The 20788-nt window shown below is 43.1% G+C and overlaps 1 protein-coding gene and 3 non-coding genes across 4 annotated transcripts in view; all 4 read right to left on the bottom strand.

Annotated features, from left to right (window-relative positions):
• TEX14 (testis expressed 14, intercellular bridge forming factor) overlaps positions 1-8972 on the bottom strand; it is an 88379-nt gene extending 79407 nt beyond the window's left edge. Inside the window, exon 1 of the mRNA XM_040640905.1 lies at positions 8837-8972. Within this exon, the coding sequence (XP_040496839.1) occupies positions 8837-8972 (136 nt within the window). The remainder of the gene's footprint in view (positions 1-8836) is intronic.
• On the bottom strand, positions 3981-4197 carry LOC121105102. The gene has a single exon (XR_005837533.1). It is a non-coding gene; the product is annotated as a small nucleolar RNA U3 (small nucleolar RNA).
• Positions 8973-11981: 3009 nt separating the features above from the next.
• Positions 11982-12145, bottom strand: LOC121105119. Its single transcript, XR_005837549.1, has one exon. It is a non-coding gene; the product is annotated as a U1 spliceosomal RNA (small nuclear RNA).
• A 3556-nt stretch (positions 12146-15701) lies between these two features.
• LOC121105074 lies at positions 15702-15865 on the bottom strand. Its single transcript, XR_005837504.1, has one exon. It is a non-coding gene; the product is annotated as a U1 spliceosomal RNA (small nuclear RNA).
• Between the last annotated feature and the right edge of the window lie 4923 nt (positions 15866-20788).

Here is a 20788-nt window from a genome sequence, read left to right on the forward strand (position 1 = left end):
AGAGCTTAACCTACACTCACCATTGCCCTTCTCCAATCCGCTTCCCAAGCAGTGGCCAGGTTTCCTTTCAAACTTTTTTTTTTAGGTTTTATTTATTTAAGTACACCCCACATGGGGCTCAAACTCACGACTCCTAGATCAAGAGTTGCCTGCTCCTCCAACTGACCCAGCCAGGTGCCCCAGGAAGTGTTCTTTTTTTTTCTTTACTTTTTTTTTTTTAAGTAATTTCCATACCCAATGTGGGGCTCAAACTCATGGCCCTGAGATCAAGAGTCATATGCTCTTCTGACTGAGCCAGCAGGCACCCTCCCTTTCAAAGTTTAAATCCAATCATGTCCCCTTTGAGAAGCAATTCTCCATCTCTCTCCCATTTCTGCACATCAGCTTTTGTTCTGGAGCATCTTCTCTAGGATGTGTGTACCGTGACCAGGCTTGAGAGCTAGAGACAGTGTCTCCCTCCAGAGCAAAGAGCAGGTTTGTTTCCTATCCAATATAATAAAGACTATGTCTCCGTCTGGGGACAATGGCAGGCAGGTGTTTGCCCATTATAAAAGACACAGTTTCCCTGCTCTTGGGTCTCCAAAGCCCCTCCTCTGTCTTGCAGCCTATGTCGTGTGGAGGCAGCACTTTGCCCTCTTTGCATCACCCTCTGGGAACTGGGGCTCCAGTATAAATATTACAATACTTTAGCTACTGCTACTGTTGGGAATAATCAACTGTCCTTTATCTCTGACCCAGGAATCTAGTATCCTGTGCCACCATCCACAAAACTGTGACAGGCTGACTTGGCAGCTTGCAAATAGAGTAGAACCTCAGATCGTGACAGTTACCTTACACACGTGCCTCTACCCCGCTGAAAATACTTCACTGGCATCTCTGTGCTCTCAGGAGGAAGGTGAAACACCTCACGATGGCTTCTAAAGCCCTATATATCTTGGCTCTCCTCTTGTCTCTCCAATCTCATGCTTTAGCTCACATCTCCAGTTCTCGTTGTCCCATACTCACCCACTTTCTTGGAGTTTCTCATATTTGTGATGCTTCTACCAAAGAAGACCTTCTTGCCTATTGTTACCTTTGCTAGAAATGCACTTTCTTGCCCTCTTTCCCNGGTTAACCTGTGATACAATAAGAAATATATATTTTGGTCTTCATCCTGACTCCTGACCAGAGCTCCTAAAACTTTTGTAATTTCCTAAGCAATAATGGTGCTAGGAGCATCTTTTGTTTTAATATTTAGTCTTTGACCCTGGTTCTTGACATATCTCCTGGGTGATAGAAGTATCTTTTCTTCTGATGAGACTACTCTTCATGGGATTCAGGGTGGAAGTTGGTCACCAGAAGGTAAAAGCCAAGATTAGAGGCTTGGAACTTTGAGGGGCACCTGGGCGGCTCAGTCAACTTAAGCGTCCAAATCTTAATTTCAGCTCAGGTCATGATCTCAGGGTCATGAAATCGACCCCGAGAGACTCTGCACTGGGCGTGGAGCCTACTTAAGATTCTCTCTCTCTCCCTCTCTCTGCCCCTCTTCCGCCTCTTGGAAAAAGAAAAAGCAGCAGCTTGGAACTTTGAGCCCCACCCTTGATCCTCTGGGGAGTGGGAGAGAAGCTAGAAATGTGGCTAATGATCTGTTGTGTTTGTGTGATGAAGCCTCCAGAAAAATTCCTGAAGTATGAGTTCGGAGAGCTTCTGGGCTGGTGAACACATGGAGGTGCTGAGGAGTGTGGCACACTTGGGCTGGGAACGTAAGCTTCACACCCCTTCCCCATACCACACCCTAAGCATCTCTTCCTCTGGCCATTCCTGAGTTGTATCCTTTTACAATAAACTGGTGATCTAATAAGTAAATTGTTTTCCTGAGTTCTGTGAACTGTTCTAGCAAATTATCAAACCTGAGGAGTGAGTTGTGGAAACCTCTGGCTTGTAGTCAAGTCAGACAAAGTTTTGTGTAACCTGAAGACCTACTACTTAAGTCTGGTGTCCAAGGTGTTGGGCAGGGGAGTTTTGTGAGACTTGAGTGCTTAACATGTGGGATCTGATGCTATCTCCAGGTAAACAATGTCAGAATTTAATCGAATTGTAGGACACTCACCTAGATGAATGGATAAACTGCGGTACCTTGAAACAATAAAATATTATTCAGCAATAAAAATGAATGAGCCATGAAGCTAACAAATGACACAAAGGAACTTTAAATTGCTAAAAGAAAGAAGCCACTCTGAAAGGCTACATCCTGTATGGTTTCAACTATACGATATTCTGGAAAAGACAAAAATATGGAGACGGTTAAAAAAAAAAATCAGTGGCTGCCACGGTTCACATAGAGGGATAAACAGGAGGAGCATAAAGGATTTTTAGGGCAGTGAAATTACTCTGTATGATACTTAATGGTGGAAATAACATATACCCATCAAAAACCATAGAACTATATAGCACAAAGAGTGAATCCTAGTGTAAACTATGAACTTTCGTTAATAATTTTAAAAAAACTATGAACTAGTGTAAACTATGAACTCTAGCTCAATATTCACGAGCATTAAAACTATACATTAAACCTGTGGTTTCAGGGATATCTTACTCAAAACACAGATGAAGTAAATAGTGGGATTACCCACTGCAAGCAGACCCAGAACTGAAGGGTGAGATGCCTGGTGCGCCAGTGATGATTTATGAACCACGTATCTTCATAATGTAAAATACTGATAACAGGCCTTAAATGACTAAGCATATATTCCCCCAGGCAGACCATTAGAGTTTTCTCAGGAAAAAAAACAAAAAACAGAAAAGGAGAGGAAAAAATAGAAGCCCTGGGGGGGGGGATATAAAAAGACCTCCACCTGCACCCCCCCAGGGGGCACGCTGAGTCTACTTTCAAGCCGACTCCCCACTGAGCAGGGAGCCTGATGTGGGGCTTGATACCAGGAAGGACCTTCGCCACCCCAGGCTTCCCTGTACAGCACAGTATAGTTAATAATACTGTACTGAATATTTAAAAGTTATTAACAATATTATCTTGAATGTGCTCTGGGCTCATCACAAGGGAAAATCTCTGTAACTATGTATGGTGGCATGTTAACTGGACATTGTGGTTATCATTTTGCAATATATACAAACATGGAATCATGTTGTATAGAAACTAATATGTGTGTGTTCTTTTTTAAAGGTTTTATTCATTTATTTGACAGAGAGAGAGACAGCCAGCGAGAGAGGGAACACAAGCAGGGGGAGTGGGAGAGGAAGAAGCAGGCTCCCAGCGGAGGAGCCTGACGTGGGGCTCGATCCCAGCACCCCGGGACCATGCCCTGAGCCGAAGGCAGACACCTAACGAGTGAGCCACCCAGGCGCCCCAGAAACTAATATAATGTTTATGCCAATTACAGCAAATCTTTAAAATATTCACAATCAAAAGTTAAAATTTAATAGAAAACTTAGCAGTAAAAGTCAAGTAAATAGCCCAGAGAATATTACAAACTGAAGAGAGACTTAAAAAAATATCAAGGATTAATTTAGAAGGTCCAATATCTGCCTAAAGCAAGTTCTATGAAGAAGACCTGAGTGTAGTAAAGGTGGAGAGAAACAATTTATATATGAAATACAATTAAGAGGCTCCTGGGTAGCTGAGTCAGTTAAGCCTGAGGCTTTTGTTTCTGACGAAAGCTGCCCTCTGCCCTTTCCAGCCCACGCTTGTGCTCCCCCTCTCCAAAAACAAAACAAAACAAAACAAAACCCAACCCACAGAAAAGAACAAAAATCAAAAAACCTCAAAAGATCAGTTACCACACATAAAGCACTTCCTCTCCACACGACCAGGAAAAACACAAAAAAAGCAAATTCCCACTAAATGCCCCCCCAAAATCGACAGACACCTTTTTCAAAAAAACAAAAAAAATTTCTTGCCACTAACAACTATACCTAAATCAATCACTGAGACTCAGGTAGCGACAATACACCTAATGTTGTAACCAACCAAAATTGTTGGAGAAACCACTCAGACCACGTTCTTTCCCTCTAATTTCTCCGGAAGAGAAACAAGAACGATCATCAACGACAAAGGGCAGCTATAAAAGAACAACACCCAGAGCCAAATTCACGCTCAGGAAAGAACGCTACGCCTCCTCCTCGTGGTTTCGGGTACTCTACACATTCAGAGAAACTTCTCTAGTAACAAACTATAGAAATGATCCCTGAAAGTATAGTCTTAACGTGGAACTCCGCCCCTCTGCTAGGTCTATGGCAGCCGCACACTTAGCATTCATGGCGACATTTTTCTCAACTCATTTGCTTATTCACATACATTTTCTTTTATATTTCATAACAATTCGGTCAAATAGCAAGTTCAAAACACCATTTTTTGCCTGTAAATCTTCCAACAACACTTAAATCAGTAACAAGCCTTATTAGCATGCGGCTTCCTAGCAGCCAATCACACACGGTATGCCTCTGACTCCAACCCGGAGGGACCGGTATTGCCCCGCCCACCTGGGGTCCCGGTCGCGTCGCGTCGTCCCACTAATAGGCTAAGAAAACGCTGTTGACGCCACTGGTCAGCGTTGGACCCCCTCTCGCTCGCTACAAAAGTCCACTGACTTGGACTAGGTTTCCATCGCCTTGAAAGAGGCAGGAGGAGGAGGCAAAGAGACAGGTAAGAACTGGTGTACACTTCTAATACTACATAATAATCATAACCATGATGATTTATTGAATACCTACCTGATGACAGGCATTTTAATCTGTTGTTTCACTTCATCCTCTAAACAACTGAACAAGGATGTCATTACTTCCTCATTCTCACAGATGCAGGCTATGAGGTCACACAGCTGGGGAAACCACTGTGGGAACCTAGGTGTATGTCTGATACTAAATCAAGTCCGGATTCTTTCTGGTAGGCCAAACTGGTCTTCCTCAGGAGGTCTAGTCTCCAATCAAATCAATTTCTCTAATAAAGCACTAAATACATCATCACTCAAAGTTCAGTCCTAAATGTTGAGCCTTCCTGGCTTGTACAGAAGCAGCTTTCCCGTTTATGTATGCCAAAAGTTAATCCCAGTTTCTCCTCAAAGAACCTTATACATGAACCACCTTATACATGATGTGTGTAACTGTCTTCATCACTTAACTCTTTTTTTTAAGATTTTATTTATTTGACAGAGAGAGAGACAACGAGAGAGGGAACACAGCAGAGGGAGAGGGAGAAGCAGACTTCCCGCTGAGCGGGGAGCCCGACATGGGTCTGGATCCCAGGACCTTGGGATCATGACCCCAACCGAAGGCAGAGGCTTAATGGCTGAGCCACCCAGGCGTCCCCATCACTTAACTCTTGTAAAAACACTTCCGCCTCACATCTTACAGGATGCCAGGAAGCACAGTGCCACGTGGACATGCACATGGTTTTCTGAATCAATATTTCCACATTTTTCAGTGCTTTGTAGTAACATGACTAATACAACCATCGGGTTCGTATCATCTAACCACTTCTAACAGAATCTCCTCAGAGTCAGTCAAATGCTCTGTACTTAAATTCCGTCAGAAAGGGACAGTGTTTGGGCAATCTGCCCAGGTCTGAGATATATCCCCTGGTGTCAGAGCACTTTCTTGTATCTTGAAATTAAAAAGTGCCTTTCAGGGGCGCCTGGGTGGCTCAGTGGTTAAGCGTCTGCCTTCGGCTCAGGGCGTGATCCCAGCGTTCTGGGATCGAGCCCCACATCAGGCTCCTCCGCTGGAAGCCTGCTTCTTCCTCTACCTCTCCCCCTGCTTGTGTTCCCTCTCTCGCTGGCTGTCTCTGTCAAATAAATAAATAAAATCTTTAAAAAAAAAAAAAAAAGAAAGTGCCTTTCAATCACTTTCACCCAAAAGCCTGTCTCTGGTCTGGACCCTTCCATATCTAACACTTTTCCATTCTCCATTCCTCCAACGTTTCTAGGAACCCCTCACCATCCATGCCATGTGCTGGTCTCTTAAGAGCAGACTCTCCAACTGCATATGGGTCTATCACTCCGGCACATTCAATTTTTTTTTGAAGATTTTATTTTTTTAAGTAATCGCTACACCCAATGTGGGGTTTGAACTCACAACCCTGAGATCAAGAGTCACATGCTCCACTGACTGAGCCAGCCAGGTGCCCCCAACTCACTTTTTTTTCTTGTTAACATCCTGGACTAAATAAAGCTTCCTCTAAGAGGTTTCCCTTGATTACTTCCCAGACAAGGAGGCTGAGATGTACCTGCTGTACTTTTTTGCCTCCTGCCCTTCTGAGTACTTTAATTACTTTTATGTCTGCTTCTTCTGCTGGATTATACTCCTGGAAGGCAAGGCCACACATCTATCCTTAGTGTTCTTTTTTTTTTTTTAATATTTTATTTATTCGTCTGACAGAGAGAGCACAAGCAGGGAGAGCAGCAGGCAGAGGGAGAGGGAGAAGCAGGCCTCCCAATGGGCAGGTTGCCTGACACAGGGCTCCATCCCAGGACCCTGGGATCATAACCTGAGCCAAAGGCAGATGCCTAACCAACTGAGCCACCCAGGCGCCCCAGTCCTTGGTGTTCTAACCCCAAGGCTCAATTAATATACGTGTAATAAAAAAAATGAATAGTCTGGGTTGAGGTTCTGGAACTCAGGAACTCATCTTTTGGGCTTTAGAACTCATATAATCTATATAACTGAACTAAGTAGGATACAATCAGGAAACAATTTTTCCCCTTTTACTGCCCTCAAGTACACTCCTTTGGTTGGCTTTTCCTTTCCCTCACTGGAGAGGCATCTCAGGCAGATTCCATAGTCTTCAAGTCACTTTCAGGCCTTCAAGCACAGTCTCATTTCAGGTAATAAACTGTCCAGTCGAAATCAAAACCTCTTCCTTGCTCTTCCACTCCTCTGATTTCAAGGCTATTTCTGGCAACTCCAGAGCTGGAGGGGAGGACCAATAAGATGACAAGGTGCAAGGCCTTCAAACGTAGCTGATCCTCTTTGTAGCTTTCGGCTTCTTCCTAATGCCTACTCTTCTGTGGGAGGGGTTAGTGGGCCCTTCAGGTAACTCCACTCCACTTCACAGCACCCTAATGTGGGCCAGTGTCCTCTCCTGCTGACTTCTTGTGTTTCTCAGCCTCTGTTGCAATTCTTCCTGTCTTCACAGGTGAGGTCCTTTAGATGGCCAAGCTACCCTCTACAGAGTCTACTTACCCCACTAACTGGTGCAAGTGTGTAGCTAATCCAGCTGCTGGTCTCTCATGTTTACCCAGTCATCAAAGGCTGCTTTAGGAAGGAGGCAGATGGCAGGGCCCTCCTGACCCTTAAATTCCAGGTAACATGCCAGGTTCTCTTCACACCACCTTGGTGGCAGCTGGCGTGGGCTGACACTTCTACTATTCAGCAGGCTGAACAGGCTCCCAGCTACCCTGCTTGCAAGTGCTACAATTCTCTCCATGAGGTTCACCCGAAGGACCTCTTATTTGGCTTGAAGCCGGGAAGGAGGAGGAAAGCCACGGTTTTCTATTCCTATGAATGTCTTTTAAAGAATCTTTTCCCCTGACACCCCCACCACTACCCCACTGCCTTCTCCTATGTAGGCCTGACGTGGATGATGGAGTTAAAGATCCATTTTGGCCATCCCCTAAGAAGCCCTGCTTTAGACTGTCGGGGAACTTGTTACCTTGTCACCCCTTGTTCTCCACCCTGAGGCTTTAGATGAAATTCCAGACACAGATGAAATCCTGCTTCATATCCAGTTACACCTGTCAACCCCATCCCCCGTAGCTTAATGGTAAGAATTTGAACATGCAGAACGTTCAGATGTCTAAGATATAATAAATGTTCTAATACTCTGCTTTTCACACTGGAGAGTTGGATAGAAGACACTAGAAGTCACAGCATACCTATGCTGAACATCCATTTTCATGTTAACACACACATGAATGTGTTATGGAATAAAATGCAAAATTCTGAGGCGGGGGGGAAACAACAGGACCTTTCAAATAAGTTACTGAACTCACTATGAGCTACCTCATCAATAGACTCTAGGGGTGGTACATGGAAACATTTGGGAACTTTCTGAGTGAATTATTTTGTGGGATAGTTGGATCCTGCAAAAATTGGAGTTACCTTTCTGGAAGTCCTCAGGAATGCTGCTGAAATAAATGGAGAAACACTGCAGAGAAATTAGGCCACCCTGACTGTTTCACAAACAGCTGAGAGAAGCTTCATAAACCTCTCTTTATACTAAGAAGGGAGAGGGGGAATTCAGCAGGACTTCCGGTTACTCCAGGAAAAAAAAAAAAAAAATGCAGGTCTGGATCTGTAGCTCAAGGGCCAAATGCCAGCAGTTTTGTCCATGTAAGGTTTAGTGTTTGATTGCCTGAGCTACATTTGCTATTTCCACCTGCCTCATAGGCTGAGCTGCCTGTAACATCCAGAAAAAAAACAAAAAAACAAAAGAACAAACCCCTGGAAACAAAAGCACCAAGTCCCTGGGAGGAGCAAAGAAGGGGAGAGCTGTGAAAGCTGGTCTCTTCACTCCACCACAGGCTTTGGAAGACTCAGTAGATGGTGTAGATCAAAGGAGAAAAAGGAACCAATCACGCAGAATTCAAGGTGGGTGGCTGGGGCCTGAGGAGAAATCTTAGGAGTCTAAAAGCTGGAAGACCTTATGGTTCCCTACAAAAAACAAAACAGTCTCCAAACAACAATTTAAGATCTCTGTTAAGCAGTATGAAGGGAACGTCTCATCTCTAAGCTTAACTTTCAATTTCCCCAAGAACTCATAGCTTTATGATGTACCTGATTTTCCTTCCAACACTATTCAGAAATGTGAACCAAGTTGCATCTGCAATTTTAACACAGTGCTTACCTTTCTTAAGAATCTTCTTCACTTTCATATAGTTTCCTTGTTTGACATACTCATGAAGCTGAGCTTCCAAAGAGTCATTTCTTAAGGAACCAAGCTGAACGGGACAGGGGACTGAAAGATGAACAGCCCGAGACATCCTAATTGAAAAGAAAGAAACATGCTTATTTTAACTCAATCAGAAATGCAATGAAGCAACTTAGATTCTTTCACATTTCTTTCACATCTTGTCCACTTTCATTTATAATGTACAGAATTAGGGGAACAATTACTGAACTTCTACAAGATTTTTTTTTAAGATTTTATTTATTCATTTGAGAGAGAGCATGAGTGGGGTAGAGAGGCAGAGGGACAGGGAGAAGCAGACTCCCCGCTGAGCAGGAAGACCGATGTGGGACTCGATCCCAGGACCCTGAGACCATGACCTGAGCCAAAGGCAGACACTTAACTGCCTGAGCCACCCAGGCACCCAAAACTCTACAAGATTAATATTTATTCTCAATATTACTGGTGAAATTGAAAAACTGAATATATTTAGCACTAATTCTCTGGACCAAAAAGAGATGGCTACTGGGAAGTAAAATTAGAAATATACATGTTTGTGGGGGCGCCTGGGTAGCGCAGTCGTTAAGCGTCTGCCTTCGGCTCAGGGCGTGATCCCGGCGTTCCGGGATCGAGTCCCACATCGGGCTCCTCCACTGGGAGCCTGCTTCTTCCTCTCCCTCTCCCCTGCTGTGTTCCCTCTCTCACTGGCTGTCTCTCTATCACATAAATAAATAAAATCTTTAAAAAAAAAAAAAAAAGAAATATACATGTTTGTGGTATCATTAAGAAAACTAGGAGCCTATTAATTTTGAAAAGTTCATACATAAGTGCAGTCACTATGTGGGGATATAGAGAGTATAAGGTAGTGGGTTAGGTTCACAGTTCAGGCTCTGGTCCTGGCCCTGTCACCTCCACCTCCTTGGAGAAATTATGTAACCTTGATAGACCTCAATTTCTTCATCTGTAAATGGAGAGAGTAATAACCAGAGGGTTGCTGAGGGCCTTAAATGAGCTAGTATGTGTAAAGTGCTTAGAACTGTGCCCGGCACCAAGCCAGCTCTGTGTAGTTGTTAGCTGTTAGTATGCACAATAAAATCCACGCAGAGAAATTTTTACTTTCCAAATATGGCATCCACACCTGACCATCATACAATCAAGTGTTTGTGGTATACCTGCCATGTGTCCTCAAGCGTGACCGGTTTGACACCTAAAATTGGATCCCTGCGATCACAATGCTTGGTATAGCAGGGCAGACATGAGGTGCTATGTTGGTGCTCCATAGACAGGGGATAAGAGAGGGAAGCCCCGTCCACAAGAATCAGCAAACATGCATGCCAGGGGCATAACTGTTACACGGAGAGACACAGAGGGTGTGAAAAGAGGTGAAGCAAAAGAAAAAGACAAGAAGGCTAACACATTTGGTGGGTCTTCACCAGCCAGAAAGCTTATGTCAGAATTTCTTTCCTTTTTAAGGATGAATAATATTTTGTTTATCTACTTATCCGTCAATGGACACTTTGGTTGGTTCTACCTTTGACTATTGTAAATAACACTGCTATGGACATTTTAGTGTACAGTATCTCTTCAAATCCCTGTTTTCAATTCTTTTGGGTATATACCCAAGAAGTAGGATTACTGGATCACATGGTAATTCTTTTTTCTTTTTTGCGGGTGGGGGAGAGGCAGAGGGAGAGGGAGAGAGAGAATCCCAAGCACACTCCACACCCAGTGCAAAGCCCGATGTGGGGCTTGATTTCACAACCCTGAGATCATGACCAGAACTGAAACCAAGATTTGGATGCTTAACCGACTGAGCCACCCAGATGCCCCTCACATGGTAATTCTATGTTTAATTTCTTGAGGAACTGCCATACTGTTTTCTATACTGGCTACACCATTTTACATTCCCGCCACCAGTGCACAAAGTTTCCAGCTTTCCAGATCCTCACCAACACTCGTTATTTCTTGGGTTTTTTTCCCCTTTAAAAAAAAGGAAAGAAAAGACTGACTTATTTGGGAGACAGAGAAAGAGAACCGGCAGGAAGGGCAGAAGAAGAGAGAATCTCAAGGCTCGATCCCATGACCTGAGCTGAAACCAAGAGTGGACGCTCAACCCACTGCACCACCAGGTGCCCGTTTTTTCCCTTAATAGCCATCTTAATGATTCCTGATCTCTTTAAAGTTTTTATTTAATTGCATTTTCGCAAATACATAACTATATTCTTGATATGGGAAGTTCAAATAATGGGGCACCTGGGTTGCTCAGCTTGTTAAGTGTCTGCCTTCAGCTCAGGTGGTGATCTTAAGGTCCTGGGATGGAGCCCTGAATACAGCTCCCTGCTCAGTTGGGAGTAGACTTCTCCCTTTCCCTCCCCTCCCCGCCTCCCCCCACCCCCACCGCTTGTGCTCTCTCTCTCTCAAATAAAATCTTGAAAAAATAAAGTTCAAATAAAACACATAAAACCGAGACCCACTTCAGTGTCACAGGATTTTTTCCTAAAGCTAGAATACACACATCCCTTGAGGACCAAAGCATGAATTGCGCTATTTACACACTAACAGTCACTCCCACACTAACATTCACTCCCTTAGTATTTCTAGTCTTTTTTTCCAATAACCGTCAGAACTTATTCTAAGAAACTAGTCTCTAGGGAATGGTGGGCCTAAAATGCTATCTAAGGTTCGAAATCCACACTGGAGGAGCAAGGTCAAAGTCCAACATCTTTTGTTTTATTCTTTTTAAAAATTTTTATTTATTTGAGAGAGCACAAGCAGGAGAACAGGTAATGAAAGAAAGACAAGCAGTGGATTTCTCACTGAGCAAAGGTAAGGTCCGCTAGATCCCAGAACCCTAAGGTCATCATCACAGGTAAAGGTAAATTTTCAAATCTGCGGCTCTCCAGACATTCTCAGGTAAAAACTTTATAACAATCCTACTTCTTCAATTAATCTGCCTTCCGGCTCCCCTAAAGACTCAATTCTTCCACCCCCAGAAACACCAAGACTCTAATGCCACAATCAAATTCACAAGAATCAAAGCGTTACAATTACTGGACCACAGAAAGAAATCCCACTGACGTCTCCTTTTTAGAACATTTATCATCAGGGGAAAGCGCGAACGCAGTCCCCCACTACCACAAATTATGCAGTCGAGTTTCCCACATTTGGGGAAATCGCAGGGGTCAGCACATCCGGAGTGCAATGGATGAGCCTCGCCCTGGGAAAACCACCTTCGTGATCATGGTATCTCCCCTGCCAGGTAAGTATGAGTTACAAAGTTTGCCTGGCACTTCACCCTTGTCCTCAACACACTATACAGTCATGGTCAATTACATTCCGAGTTCTTTAGGCTTTCGGTTACAAACGCCAAGGTTATTTACATGATATTGACCAGTGCACACCAGTGGCTATGTAGTGGAAACTCTAAACTCTACCTCCTGAAGAATGAACTTGAACACGCAGCCACTGCGCCCTTCATCTCCATATGCCCGCCTCTTGTCTCTTGTCGTCACTCTTGACGTCACTTAGCTTGTTGGAGAAATGGATAAATTCGTTCTAGCTATGCTTCGCAGCGATTTAAAAAGACGGTCACCAACAGGTGTAGCTGGGGGTGGTTTTTAAAATTCTTTGCCTACTCGGGCGTACGCAAAACTTCCTGTGTGCATTTGTTACGAGTCTGAATTCTGCGCGGCAGGGCAGGGCAATTTGGAGGGCGGTGGCCTGCAGCCGCGGAGGGCAAGACAGCACAGTCGGTTACACTGGTCTGAATCACTGTTCATCTCTGGGATAGGTCATATCCTCAGTCTCTCTCAGCCTCCATTTGCCTAAGTTGTAAAGAAATAATACTGCCTGCCTACCCCCACAAGGTTTCTGTGAGGACGGAATAAGAGAATGCAGGTGAAATGCAGCTTCAACGCTCTCCCCCCCCCCACCGCCCACCGCCAGCCACGCTCCAGGACAGGTGCCTTGTGTAGTTGGGGAATCAAAGCTGGCCTCCCCAAGATTCGAGTCTGCAGTTTTCCGCACAAAGGGAAGCGCATCCGGCCTGGATTTGGTAACAAACCGAGTGCCCCTCCCTTCATTTTAGACAACAAAAACAGAGGACACTTTAGGGTTTTTTTCCCTTTCTGCCCTTGCTGGCTAGGTGCTCTACGGTGTTTGCAGGAACTGTAGTATCAAAAGCTTTGATGGTCTAGAGGCAAAACTTTACCTCTGCCCTGTTAGCATCTCTGGCTGGGCGTGAGAATTAAATTGGCATCGACAGTTTAACAAGATAAAAGCATTAAAAAATTTTTTTTAAATATTTATTTGTCAGAGAGATAGAAAGCACTAGCGGGGGAGCGGCAGGCAGAGGAAGGAGCAGGCTTCCCGCTGAGGAAGGAGCCCGATGGGGAACTTGATCCCAGGACCCTGGGATCATGACCTGAGCTGGAGGCAGACGCTTAATTGACTGAGCCACGCAGGCATCCCCAAAACATACAAAATTTAACATAAATTTATCCAACACAGAAGCTCTTAAAAGGAAATGAAGACCCAAAGCAATGGCAGAACTAAATGCTTTCATATTAGGTTGAACAAAGACAACTGTGTTTTGTTTCTGCTTTTGTCTTTGGTTTTTCTTTTTCTTTATTTTGGGCAATTATGGAAAAGTAACATATATGGGGGGGTTTACATAGACATGAATTCTTTTTAACAATGTGTGTACAGAATTCTCTCAGGTTTGACTCCCCTTCTTTGGGAATATTTCTTCCCCCCTGATCTAAGGAGGATATCTTTTACATGAGAGTTTTATCTCCTGATCTCAGGAAGAAAAGGGTAGATCAGGACCTACGGTTATATCTGCTATTTTTGAAGTGCTTTTAGCTCAAAGGAATCCTTATGCCAAAGTGGCATATTTGGGGGTGGCATATTTTGCTACCCTTCAATGGTATTTCCCCTCTTAGTACATATGATTTTTTTAGTCATCTCTGAGCACAACGTGGGGCTTGAACTCACAACTCCAAAATCACAGTCTCATGCTCTACCAACTGAGCCAGGCAGGCACCCCAGAACATGTGATTTTTTAAAAAGCTTTGCTTTAGAGCGCCTCGGTGGCTCAGTCAGTTCAGTGTCCGCCCTGGGCTCTGGTTGTGATCCTGGGGTCCTGGGACTGAGTCCCATGTCTGGCTCCCTGCTCAGCGGGGATTCTGTTTCTCCCTCTTCCCTTCCAGGAAAGCATAAGTAACTCTCTACAGCCACTCTACAAGCACCCTGGGTTGCTGGTAGCTGAACCCATTCACTCCTGACACACACTGGCCCTGTCTCTGCAATATAAATCACAGTCATGCTATTCAGACATTTGCTAGATAACATCATCCACAAAGTGTGACCCGGCCCACTTCAGTTATATAATATCATTTTGTTATTGAACTACCTTCCTAATTTCATTCCAGGAGTCTTGATTTCACAGAAGGAAGACAAAATTTTGGCTGTTTTCATGGTATCCATGAATGCCAGGCTGGCCACAGCCCTGAGACCCCTCTAGAATTATTTGTGTCCCCCACAGATTTGATTTCACAGGTACTCAGAGACTTTTTGCTATTCTGAGGGCTGCACTGTCTACTCCAGTCTCTTCGGCATTCACTAAGTATTTTTGAATTTCTTCAAGTGCTGCTAATGATTAAAAAAACGAAACAAAAACCTATTCTCAAGTCATTATATATATGTAGTGCACACTTCTCACAGCCACCTAAGCTTTTAATGTGGCAGCCACTAGCTTAAGCACTAAGAGAAATAATGTAGAGATAGATTCTGTGGTAAGATCACAACCTGTAGGGAAAACAGATCTGCCCGCCAGAACTATACAAAAAGTGGTGAGAACTAATAAAAAAGTCAGGTTCAGTCAAGACCACCTAATGATTTTGAAGGGCCTACACACCTTTGCCTTTGTGGGACCCTTCCTCATTAAAAATAAAAATAATGTGACTGCACTGATAAGATGAATATATTATTATATACGAAATTTCCTTCCTTTTTTAAAAAAAGTAAACTCTACTCCCAACGTGGGTCTCCGAACTCAGGAACCTGAGATCAAAAGTCAAATACTCTCCTACTGAGTCAGCCAAGCACCCCCTAAATGACATTTTTTTTTCCCTAAGATTTTATTTCTTTGAGAGAGACTGTGAGAAAGAGCACAAACAGGGAGAGGGAGAAGCAGACTCCCTGGACTTGAAATCTCAGTACCCTGAGATCATGACCTGAGGCAAAGGCAGACCCTTAACGGACTGAGCCACACAGGCGCCCCTAGGACATCTTCCACCTAAAAATTCACTTTTTTCTGTGGTTTAAAAGTGCTATTTAGGCGCCATGCCTACAGTACCTAAATGTTTAAACAATCCTGAATTCGGTGGCGGTTTGGGTGGACACCAGTTAACTTCACAAAAAAAAAGCTGAATACTGAAGTAAGTACTCTCCAAACATAGTGAAGAAAAACCAGTCATTCCCGAGAATTCGGCAGGTGAATTTTATGGAAATTGACACAACAAGGCTTTCCTGGAATATAAAAACAAGGTAGAAACACAGACCACCCAAACACAAAAAAATAGAAAAAAAGTTTGAAATAAAATGACAGAAACCACTATTAGAAATAAACTTACTTTACAAAATACAAAACAATCTTCGAAATAAAGTTCACTTACCCTCACCAGGGAAATACTACCACTAAAACAAACAAACAAACGCCAAAAACGACACAAAAGAAAAACTCAATAAAAAAATTAAATACGAACTATTACACACATAAACGCTACCAACCACCCAACGCCTATTCTTTACACCAACCATACAGGGGAGAGCGCGAACGCAGTCCCCCACTACCACAAATTATGCAGTCGAGTTTCCCACATTTGGGGAAATCGCAGGGGTCAGCACATCCGGAGTGCAATGGATAAGCCTCGCCCTGGGAAAACCACCTTCGTGATCATGGTATCTCCCCTGCCAGGTAAGTATGACCATCAACCCAACACAGCAATACCCGCTGCTGTACACACCACTCTAAGGTTGGGGTCACTTCTGAAACGACTCTAATTGGCCTTTATCTACAAATAACGACACTCAAAACCAAATTTTCGTACCACATATCTTAGTTTTGGGAACATAATCATGCACATCTTTTCAGGAAAACTCGGTTCCCAAAGGCCCTGAGTCCTGAATCTACATACTCCACCTCACGGCATAACGTCACGCGCGCTCGGCCCGGCAGAGCCAGCAGCTGCGCCCCCTTGAGGCTGGCTTGCAGACCGGTTTCTCCTCCCATTTGCTCCAACCTAATTCTCCTGACAAAAATCCATCCCTCTCCCAACTTTTGGCGTAGCCGAAGGTCTTCAGATCTCCCTGTGTGACGTACTCTTCAGCAAACGAACACAAGTGAGCTTTTAACCGCAAGCCAGCTTAGCTTCAGGCTCCACACCAGCCCGGCACTAGTTCCTCCTGTTCCAGGAGGTGGAGGAACAAGGGTTTCCAGGAGAAACTGTCCTGGCTACGTGTTAGCAGGGTGTACTACAGAGCAAGAGTTTTGGAATCCAAGATTTTGACTGAAATTCAGTGTACACGCTGCACGACTCTAGATGGGCTTCTATCTTCTGAATCTCTTCTTCAGTTTGTACAGAATGGGGAAGAACTATTCAGTCAGACCTCCCACCCAGCTCAGGCCCCAGACTTTGTCTCCTACCCCTCCCTGCCCATGGTCTGTTAGTAACACCTAGCCCCTAACGATGAACTGCTTTCCTTGAGAGCAGTCTAGCCTGTGCCTATATTGCTGCTTTTCTTTCTGCCTGGCATTCAGTTACCTCACCCACTAGACTGTGGGCCTCTAGAGCAGGGTTTTTCTTGTTTGTTTCTTTTAAAATAGTCAAGACTGTGGGCCTCTAGAGCAGGGTTTTTCTTGTTTGTTTCTTTTAAAATAGTCAAGACAGCACGACATATAATTACTGCACATATTATTTTGCCAACTAATTTTATTCTCTCATTAAAAATATATAGGAAGCATGATTTTAAATTTCTGCATCTCTGGAGCTCACTGGAAAAGCTCAGATGAAAACTTAAAACATTTACTGAAAATAAAATGTACGTACACATTCCAAAGACTGAATGCTGAGACCTCCCTCTCATATTCCATTTGGTTTCCAGGACCCTGGCAACTAAGCCTTTACCTTCTAGGATACTGGAAGTTTCCTCTAAAGAATGTAATCACCATAAAACAAAGTCCCAAAGATGTCGGCCATGGGCTTTCAGAAACACTACTATGAAAATTATTCTGCAGGGAAGTAGAAAGGCCAAACACCTCACCTTGGCCCTCAGAGCTTCCAATCAACTTGTTAATATAATTTTAAATTTCTTCATGACAGTCCATCTTAAGAATGGCCCATAATTTATATAATCGTTCCCCTGTTGCTGGACACTTAGGTTGCTTCAATATTTCACTACACTAAATAATTCTGGGTGATACGTAGAGATGGTATATTGAACATCTATAAAATAATCAAGGAACACTGAACCACCAAGAATGACCAGACGTCTGATGAAAGCCTCCAACGTGAAAGCTAGTAGCTAAATCAACCAACCAAAAGTAGACAATTTGGAGGAAACAGATTATGCAAAGGGAAGAAAACTAAAAACAAAAATAAAAACTATCACTAAAGTCCTCAGAGAGCTAAAAGACCTTGCATCTGAAAAATAAGTATAAGAAACTATACAAATAGGGGCGCCTGGGTGGCGTAGTCGTTAAGCGTCTGCCTTCGGCTCAGGGCATGATCCCAGCGATCTGGGATCGAACCCCGCATGAGGCTTCTCCACTGGGAGCCTGCTTCTTCCTCTCCCACTCCCCCTGCTTGTGTTCCCTCTCTCGCTGGCTGTCTCTGTCAAATAAATAAATAAAATCTTTAAAAAAAAAAAAAAAGGCGATACAAATAGAAAATAAGAAAAAAAGAGGTCTTAAGTATGATTGCAGAAGTAATAAATTGAATATATGCATTGAGCAAAAAATATGAATAGATGGAAAACAAAAAAATTTTTTTAATTAGAGGACCATTGTAGAGGTTCTAAATTTCAAAATATGGAGAATTCTAGAAAATTAAAAATAAGGAGGGGAAATCACCAATGAAATAATGCAAGAGAATTTCCCAACATGAAAGTTTCCTGGTTGAAAGGGCCCTTGTTGGGGTGCCTGGGTGGCTCAGTCACTGAGCATCTGCCTTCGGCTCAGGGCGTGATCCCAGAGTCCTGGGATCAAGCCCCACATCAGGCTCCTCCACTGGGAACCTGCTTCTTCCTCTCCCACCCGCCCTGCCTGTGTTCCCTCTCTCTCTGGCTGTCTCTCTCTCTGTCAAATGAATAAATAAAATCTTTAAAAAAAAAAAGAAAGGGCCCTTGTCAAGCGCCCCATAAAATGAACGACAATATGACAAACTAAGGCATATCATTAGGAAATTACAGAATAATAGAAAGAAGATGATTCTTCAGCTTTTCCAAGAGAGAATTAAAGGTTAGTCACATATGTCACATTAAAAAGATCAGGAATCAGAAAGCCTTCTCAGTAACTTTTGGAGAGCAGAAGTCAATAAAGTGATGTCTTTGTCATGATGAAGGAAAATGTTAACTCCAATACAGAATATGATTCCCATTTAAACTACTACCTATGCAGTAGGGTAGTAGGCTAGAAGACTGACGGGTTTAGGGGCTCCTGGCTGGCTCAATCAGTAGAGCATGCGACTCTTGATCTCGGGGTCAGGAGTTCAAGCTTCACATTGGGTGTAGAGATTACTTAAATAAATAAACTTTTTTAAAAAGTTGATGGGTTTACATAGGAGAAAAATAGAAGTAGACAGATCTCCAGAAAGAATATCTGGTATGACTTTCTTTGTAGAGAACAATAGGCTATTGGAAGGTGTGGGAACAATTAGGCCATTCCCAACTGAGGGAAAAGTAACCAAGTGAAAAAAGGTAAAATTAAACAGAGAAAAAAAACTAAAAAGAGAAAAAACAAAATTAAAGGAAACTTAATGACATTCAGTGACAACACTCCGTGGTGCATAATGTTTGCATGAGAAATATAAATACTGAATATTGATTTAACCAAGTGATTTAATCAACTGGTTTTAAACTATATTAGGAAAAATAGAAAAAAGATGGTGGTCCAAGAGAGCTAAATCTCCTTTACTATTTTTTTTAAAGTAAGCTCTACGCCAATGTGGGGCTTGAACTCATGACCCTGAGATCAATAATCGCATGCTCTACTGACTGAGCCACCCAGGCACCCCACTATTTGAGTTTTTAAATGAAGTGTATATGTTACTTTGAAAGAAAATTCAAAAGTATGTTGTGCAACATCCGTACTTTGGGTCTGTCATCATTTAGTTTTAAACAAAGTGCCAGAAATAGTACTCAGGTGACTACATTTAATTAGCAGGTAAGTTTTACACTTAGAAGCCAACGAGATTGTATTTTTACATACCAGGCCCCTGGAGATAAACTTTAACCTGGTCAGATTGTGAGAATTAGGAAGGGACTGGAAGTACAGGTGCACAAGGATTTGTTCTAGGAAGCAGCAGCAAGAATTAAGCATGGAGGTGAGCTAGATCTGGGACCTAGGAAGAACCAGAACATACCATACCCTGAAACTGAAACATAATCAGCAGAATAAAAAGGTTAACAGTTGTCTGCAGACATATCCAGTTGCCAGCAATACCTTCTCAAAGACATAACTAAGAAGCTTTTTTTTTTTTTTTTAAGATTTTATTTACTTGTCAGAAAGACAGAGAAAGAGAGCACAAGCAGGGGGAGAAGCAGGCTGAGGGAGAAGCAGGCTCCCCACTGAGCAAGAAGCCCGATGTGGGACTCGGTCTGAGCTGAAGGCAGACACACAATTGACCGAGGCGCCCAGGCATCCCAAGAAGCTTTTAAAAATACCCAGATCTGGCCGACTGGCTCAGTCGGTGGAACATGTGACACTTGATCCTGGGGTTGTGAGGTTGAGCCCTACATTGGGTGTAGAGATTATGTAAAAAAAATAAAATCTTAAAAAACAAAAACAGAAACCCAAGGGCACCTGGGTGGCTCAGTTGGTTAAGTGTCTGCCTTTGGCTCAGGTCATGATCCTGGAGTCCTGGAATCGAGCCCTGCATCAGGCACTCTGCTCAGCCAGGAGTCTGCTTCTCCCTCTCCCTCTGCATGACACTCCCCCTGCTTGTGCTCTCTCTGTCTCCATCAAATGAATAAATAAAATCTTAAAAAAAAATACTCAGATCTAATCCTGGTGTAGTGTCCTATAATAAAAGAGAGCCGAAATTATTCTGCATAATTGTTAACTGTCTCAAGTAGAAAGGATTAACTGAAGTGGTCTCCTCCCTCCCCAGGGCTCAGAAGTCCCAAATGGCTGCATGGCAGATGAAAATAGCTATTTAAGAGGGTAATATATCCGGGTTATTTTAACAGCCTCAAGAGTCCAGAATTCAAACGGACCCAGAGAATAACAAACCAGCCAGAAATAAACCTTAATCCTCCTTTCTCACAAGAGATAAAATCAGGAGAAACAACAAAGAAAGTTAGCATACCAATTCCACAAATTAGGTTTACTTGCTTGATAAAAATAGAGAATAACAGAAAAAATGCAGAATAACAGAATATTATTTAGCAATGAAAAGGAATAATAATATGTATTAATGATTAATATATGTAAAATAATAATAAATGTATCAGTATGAAAGCTCAAAAACATTATGACATGCAAGAAGTCAGACACAACACACTCTTGACTATTCCATTTTATATGAAATTTCTAAACAAGGCAAATCTATAAGAGACAGGAAGATCTGTTGTTGCCTATGGCTAGGGTAGGGGCATGGGAATCAGGAGCAACTGGGCACAGGAGAATTT

The sequence above is a fragment of the Ursus maritimus genome, unplaced genomic scaffold, assembly GCF_017311325.1.
Source record: "Ursus maritimus isolate PB19 unplaced genomic scaffold, ASM1731132v1 scaffold_24, whole genome shotgun sequence".
NCBI lineage: Eukaryota > Metazoa > Chordata > Mammalia > Carnivora > Ursidae > Ursus > Ursus maritimus.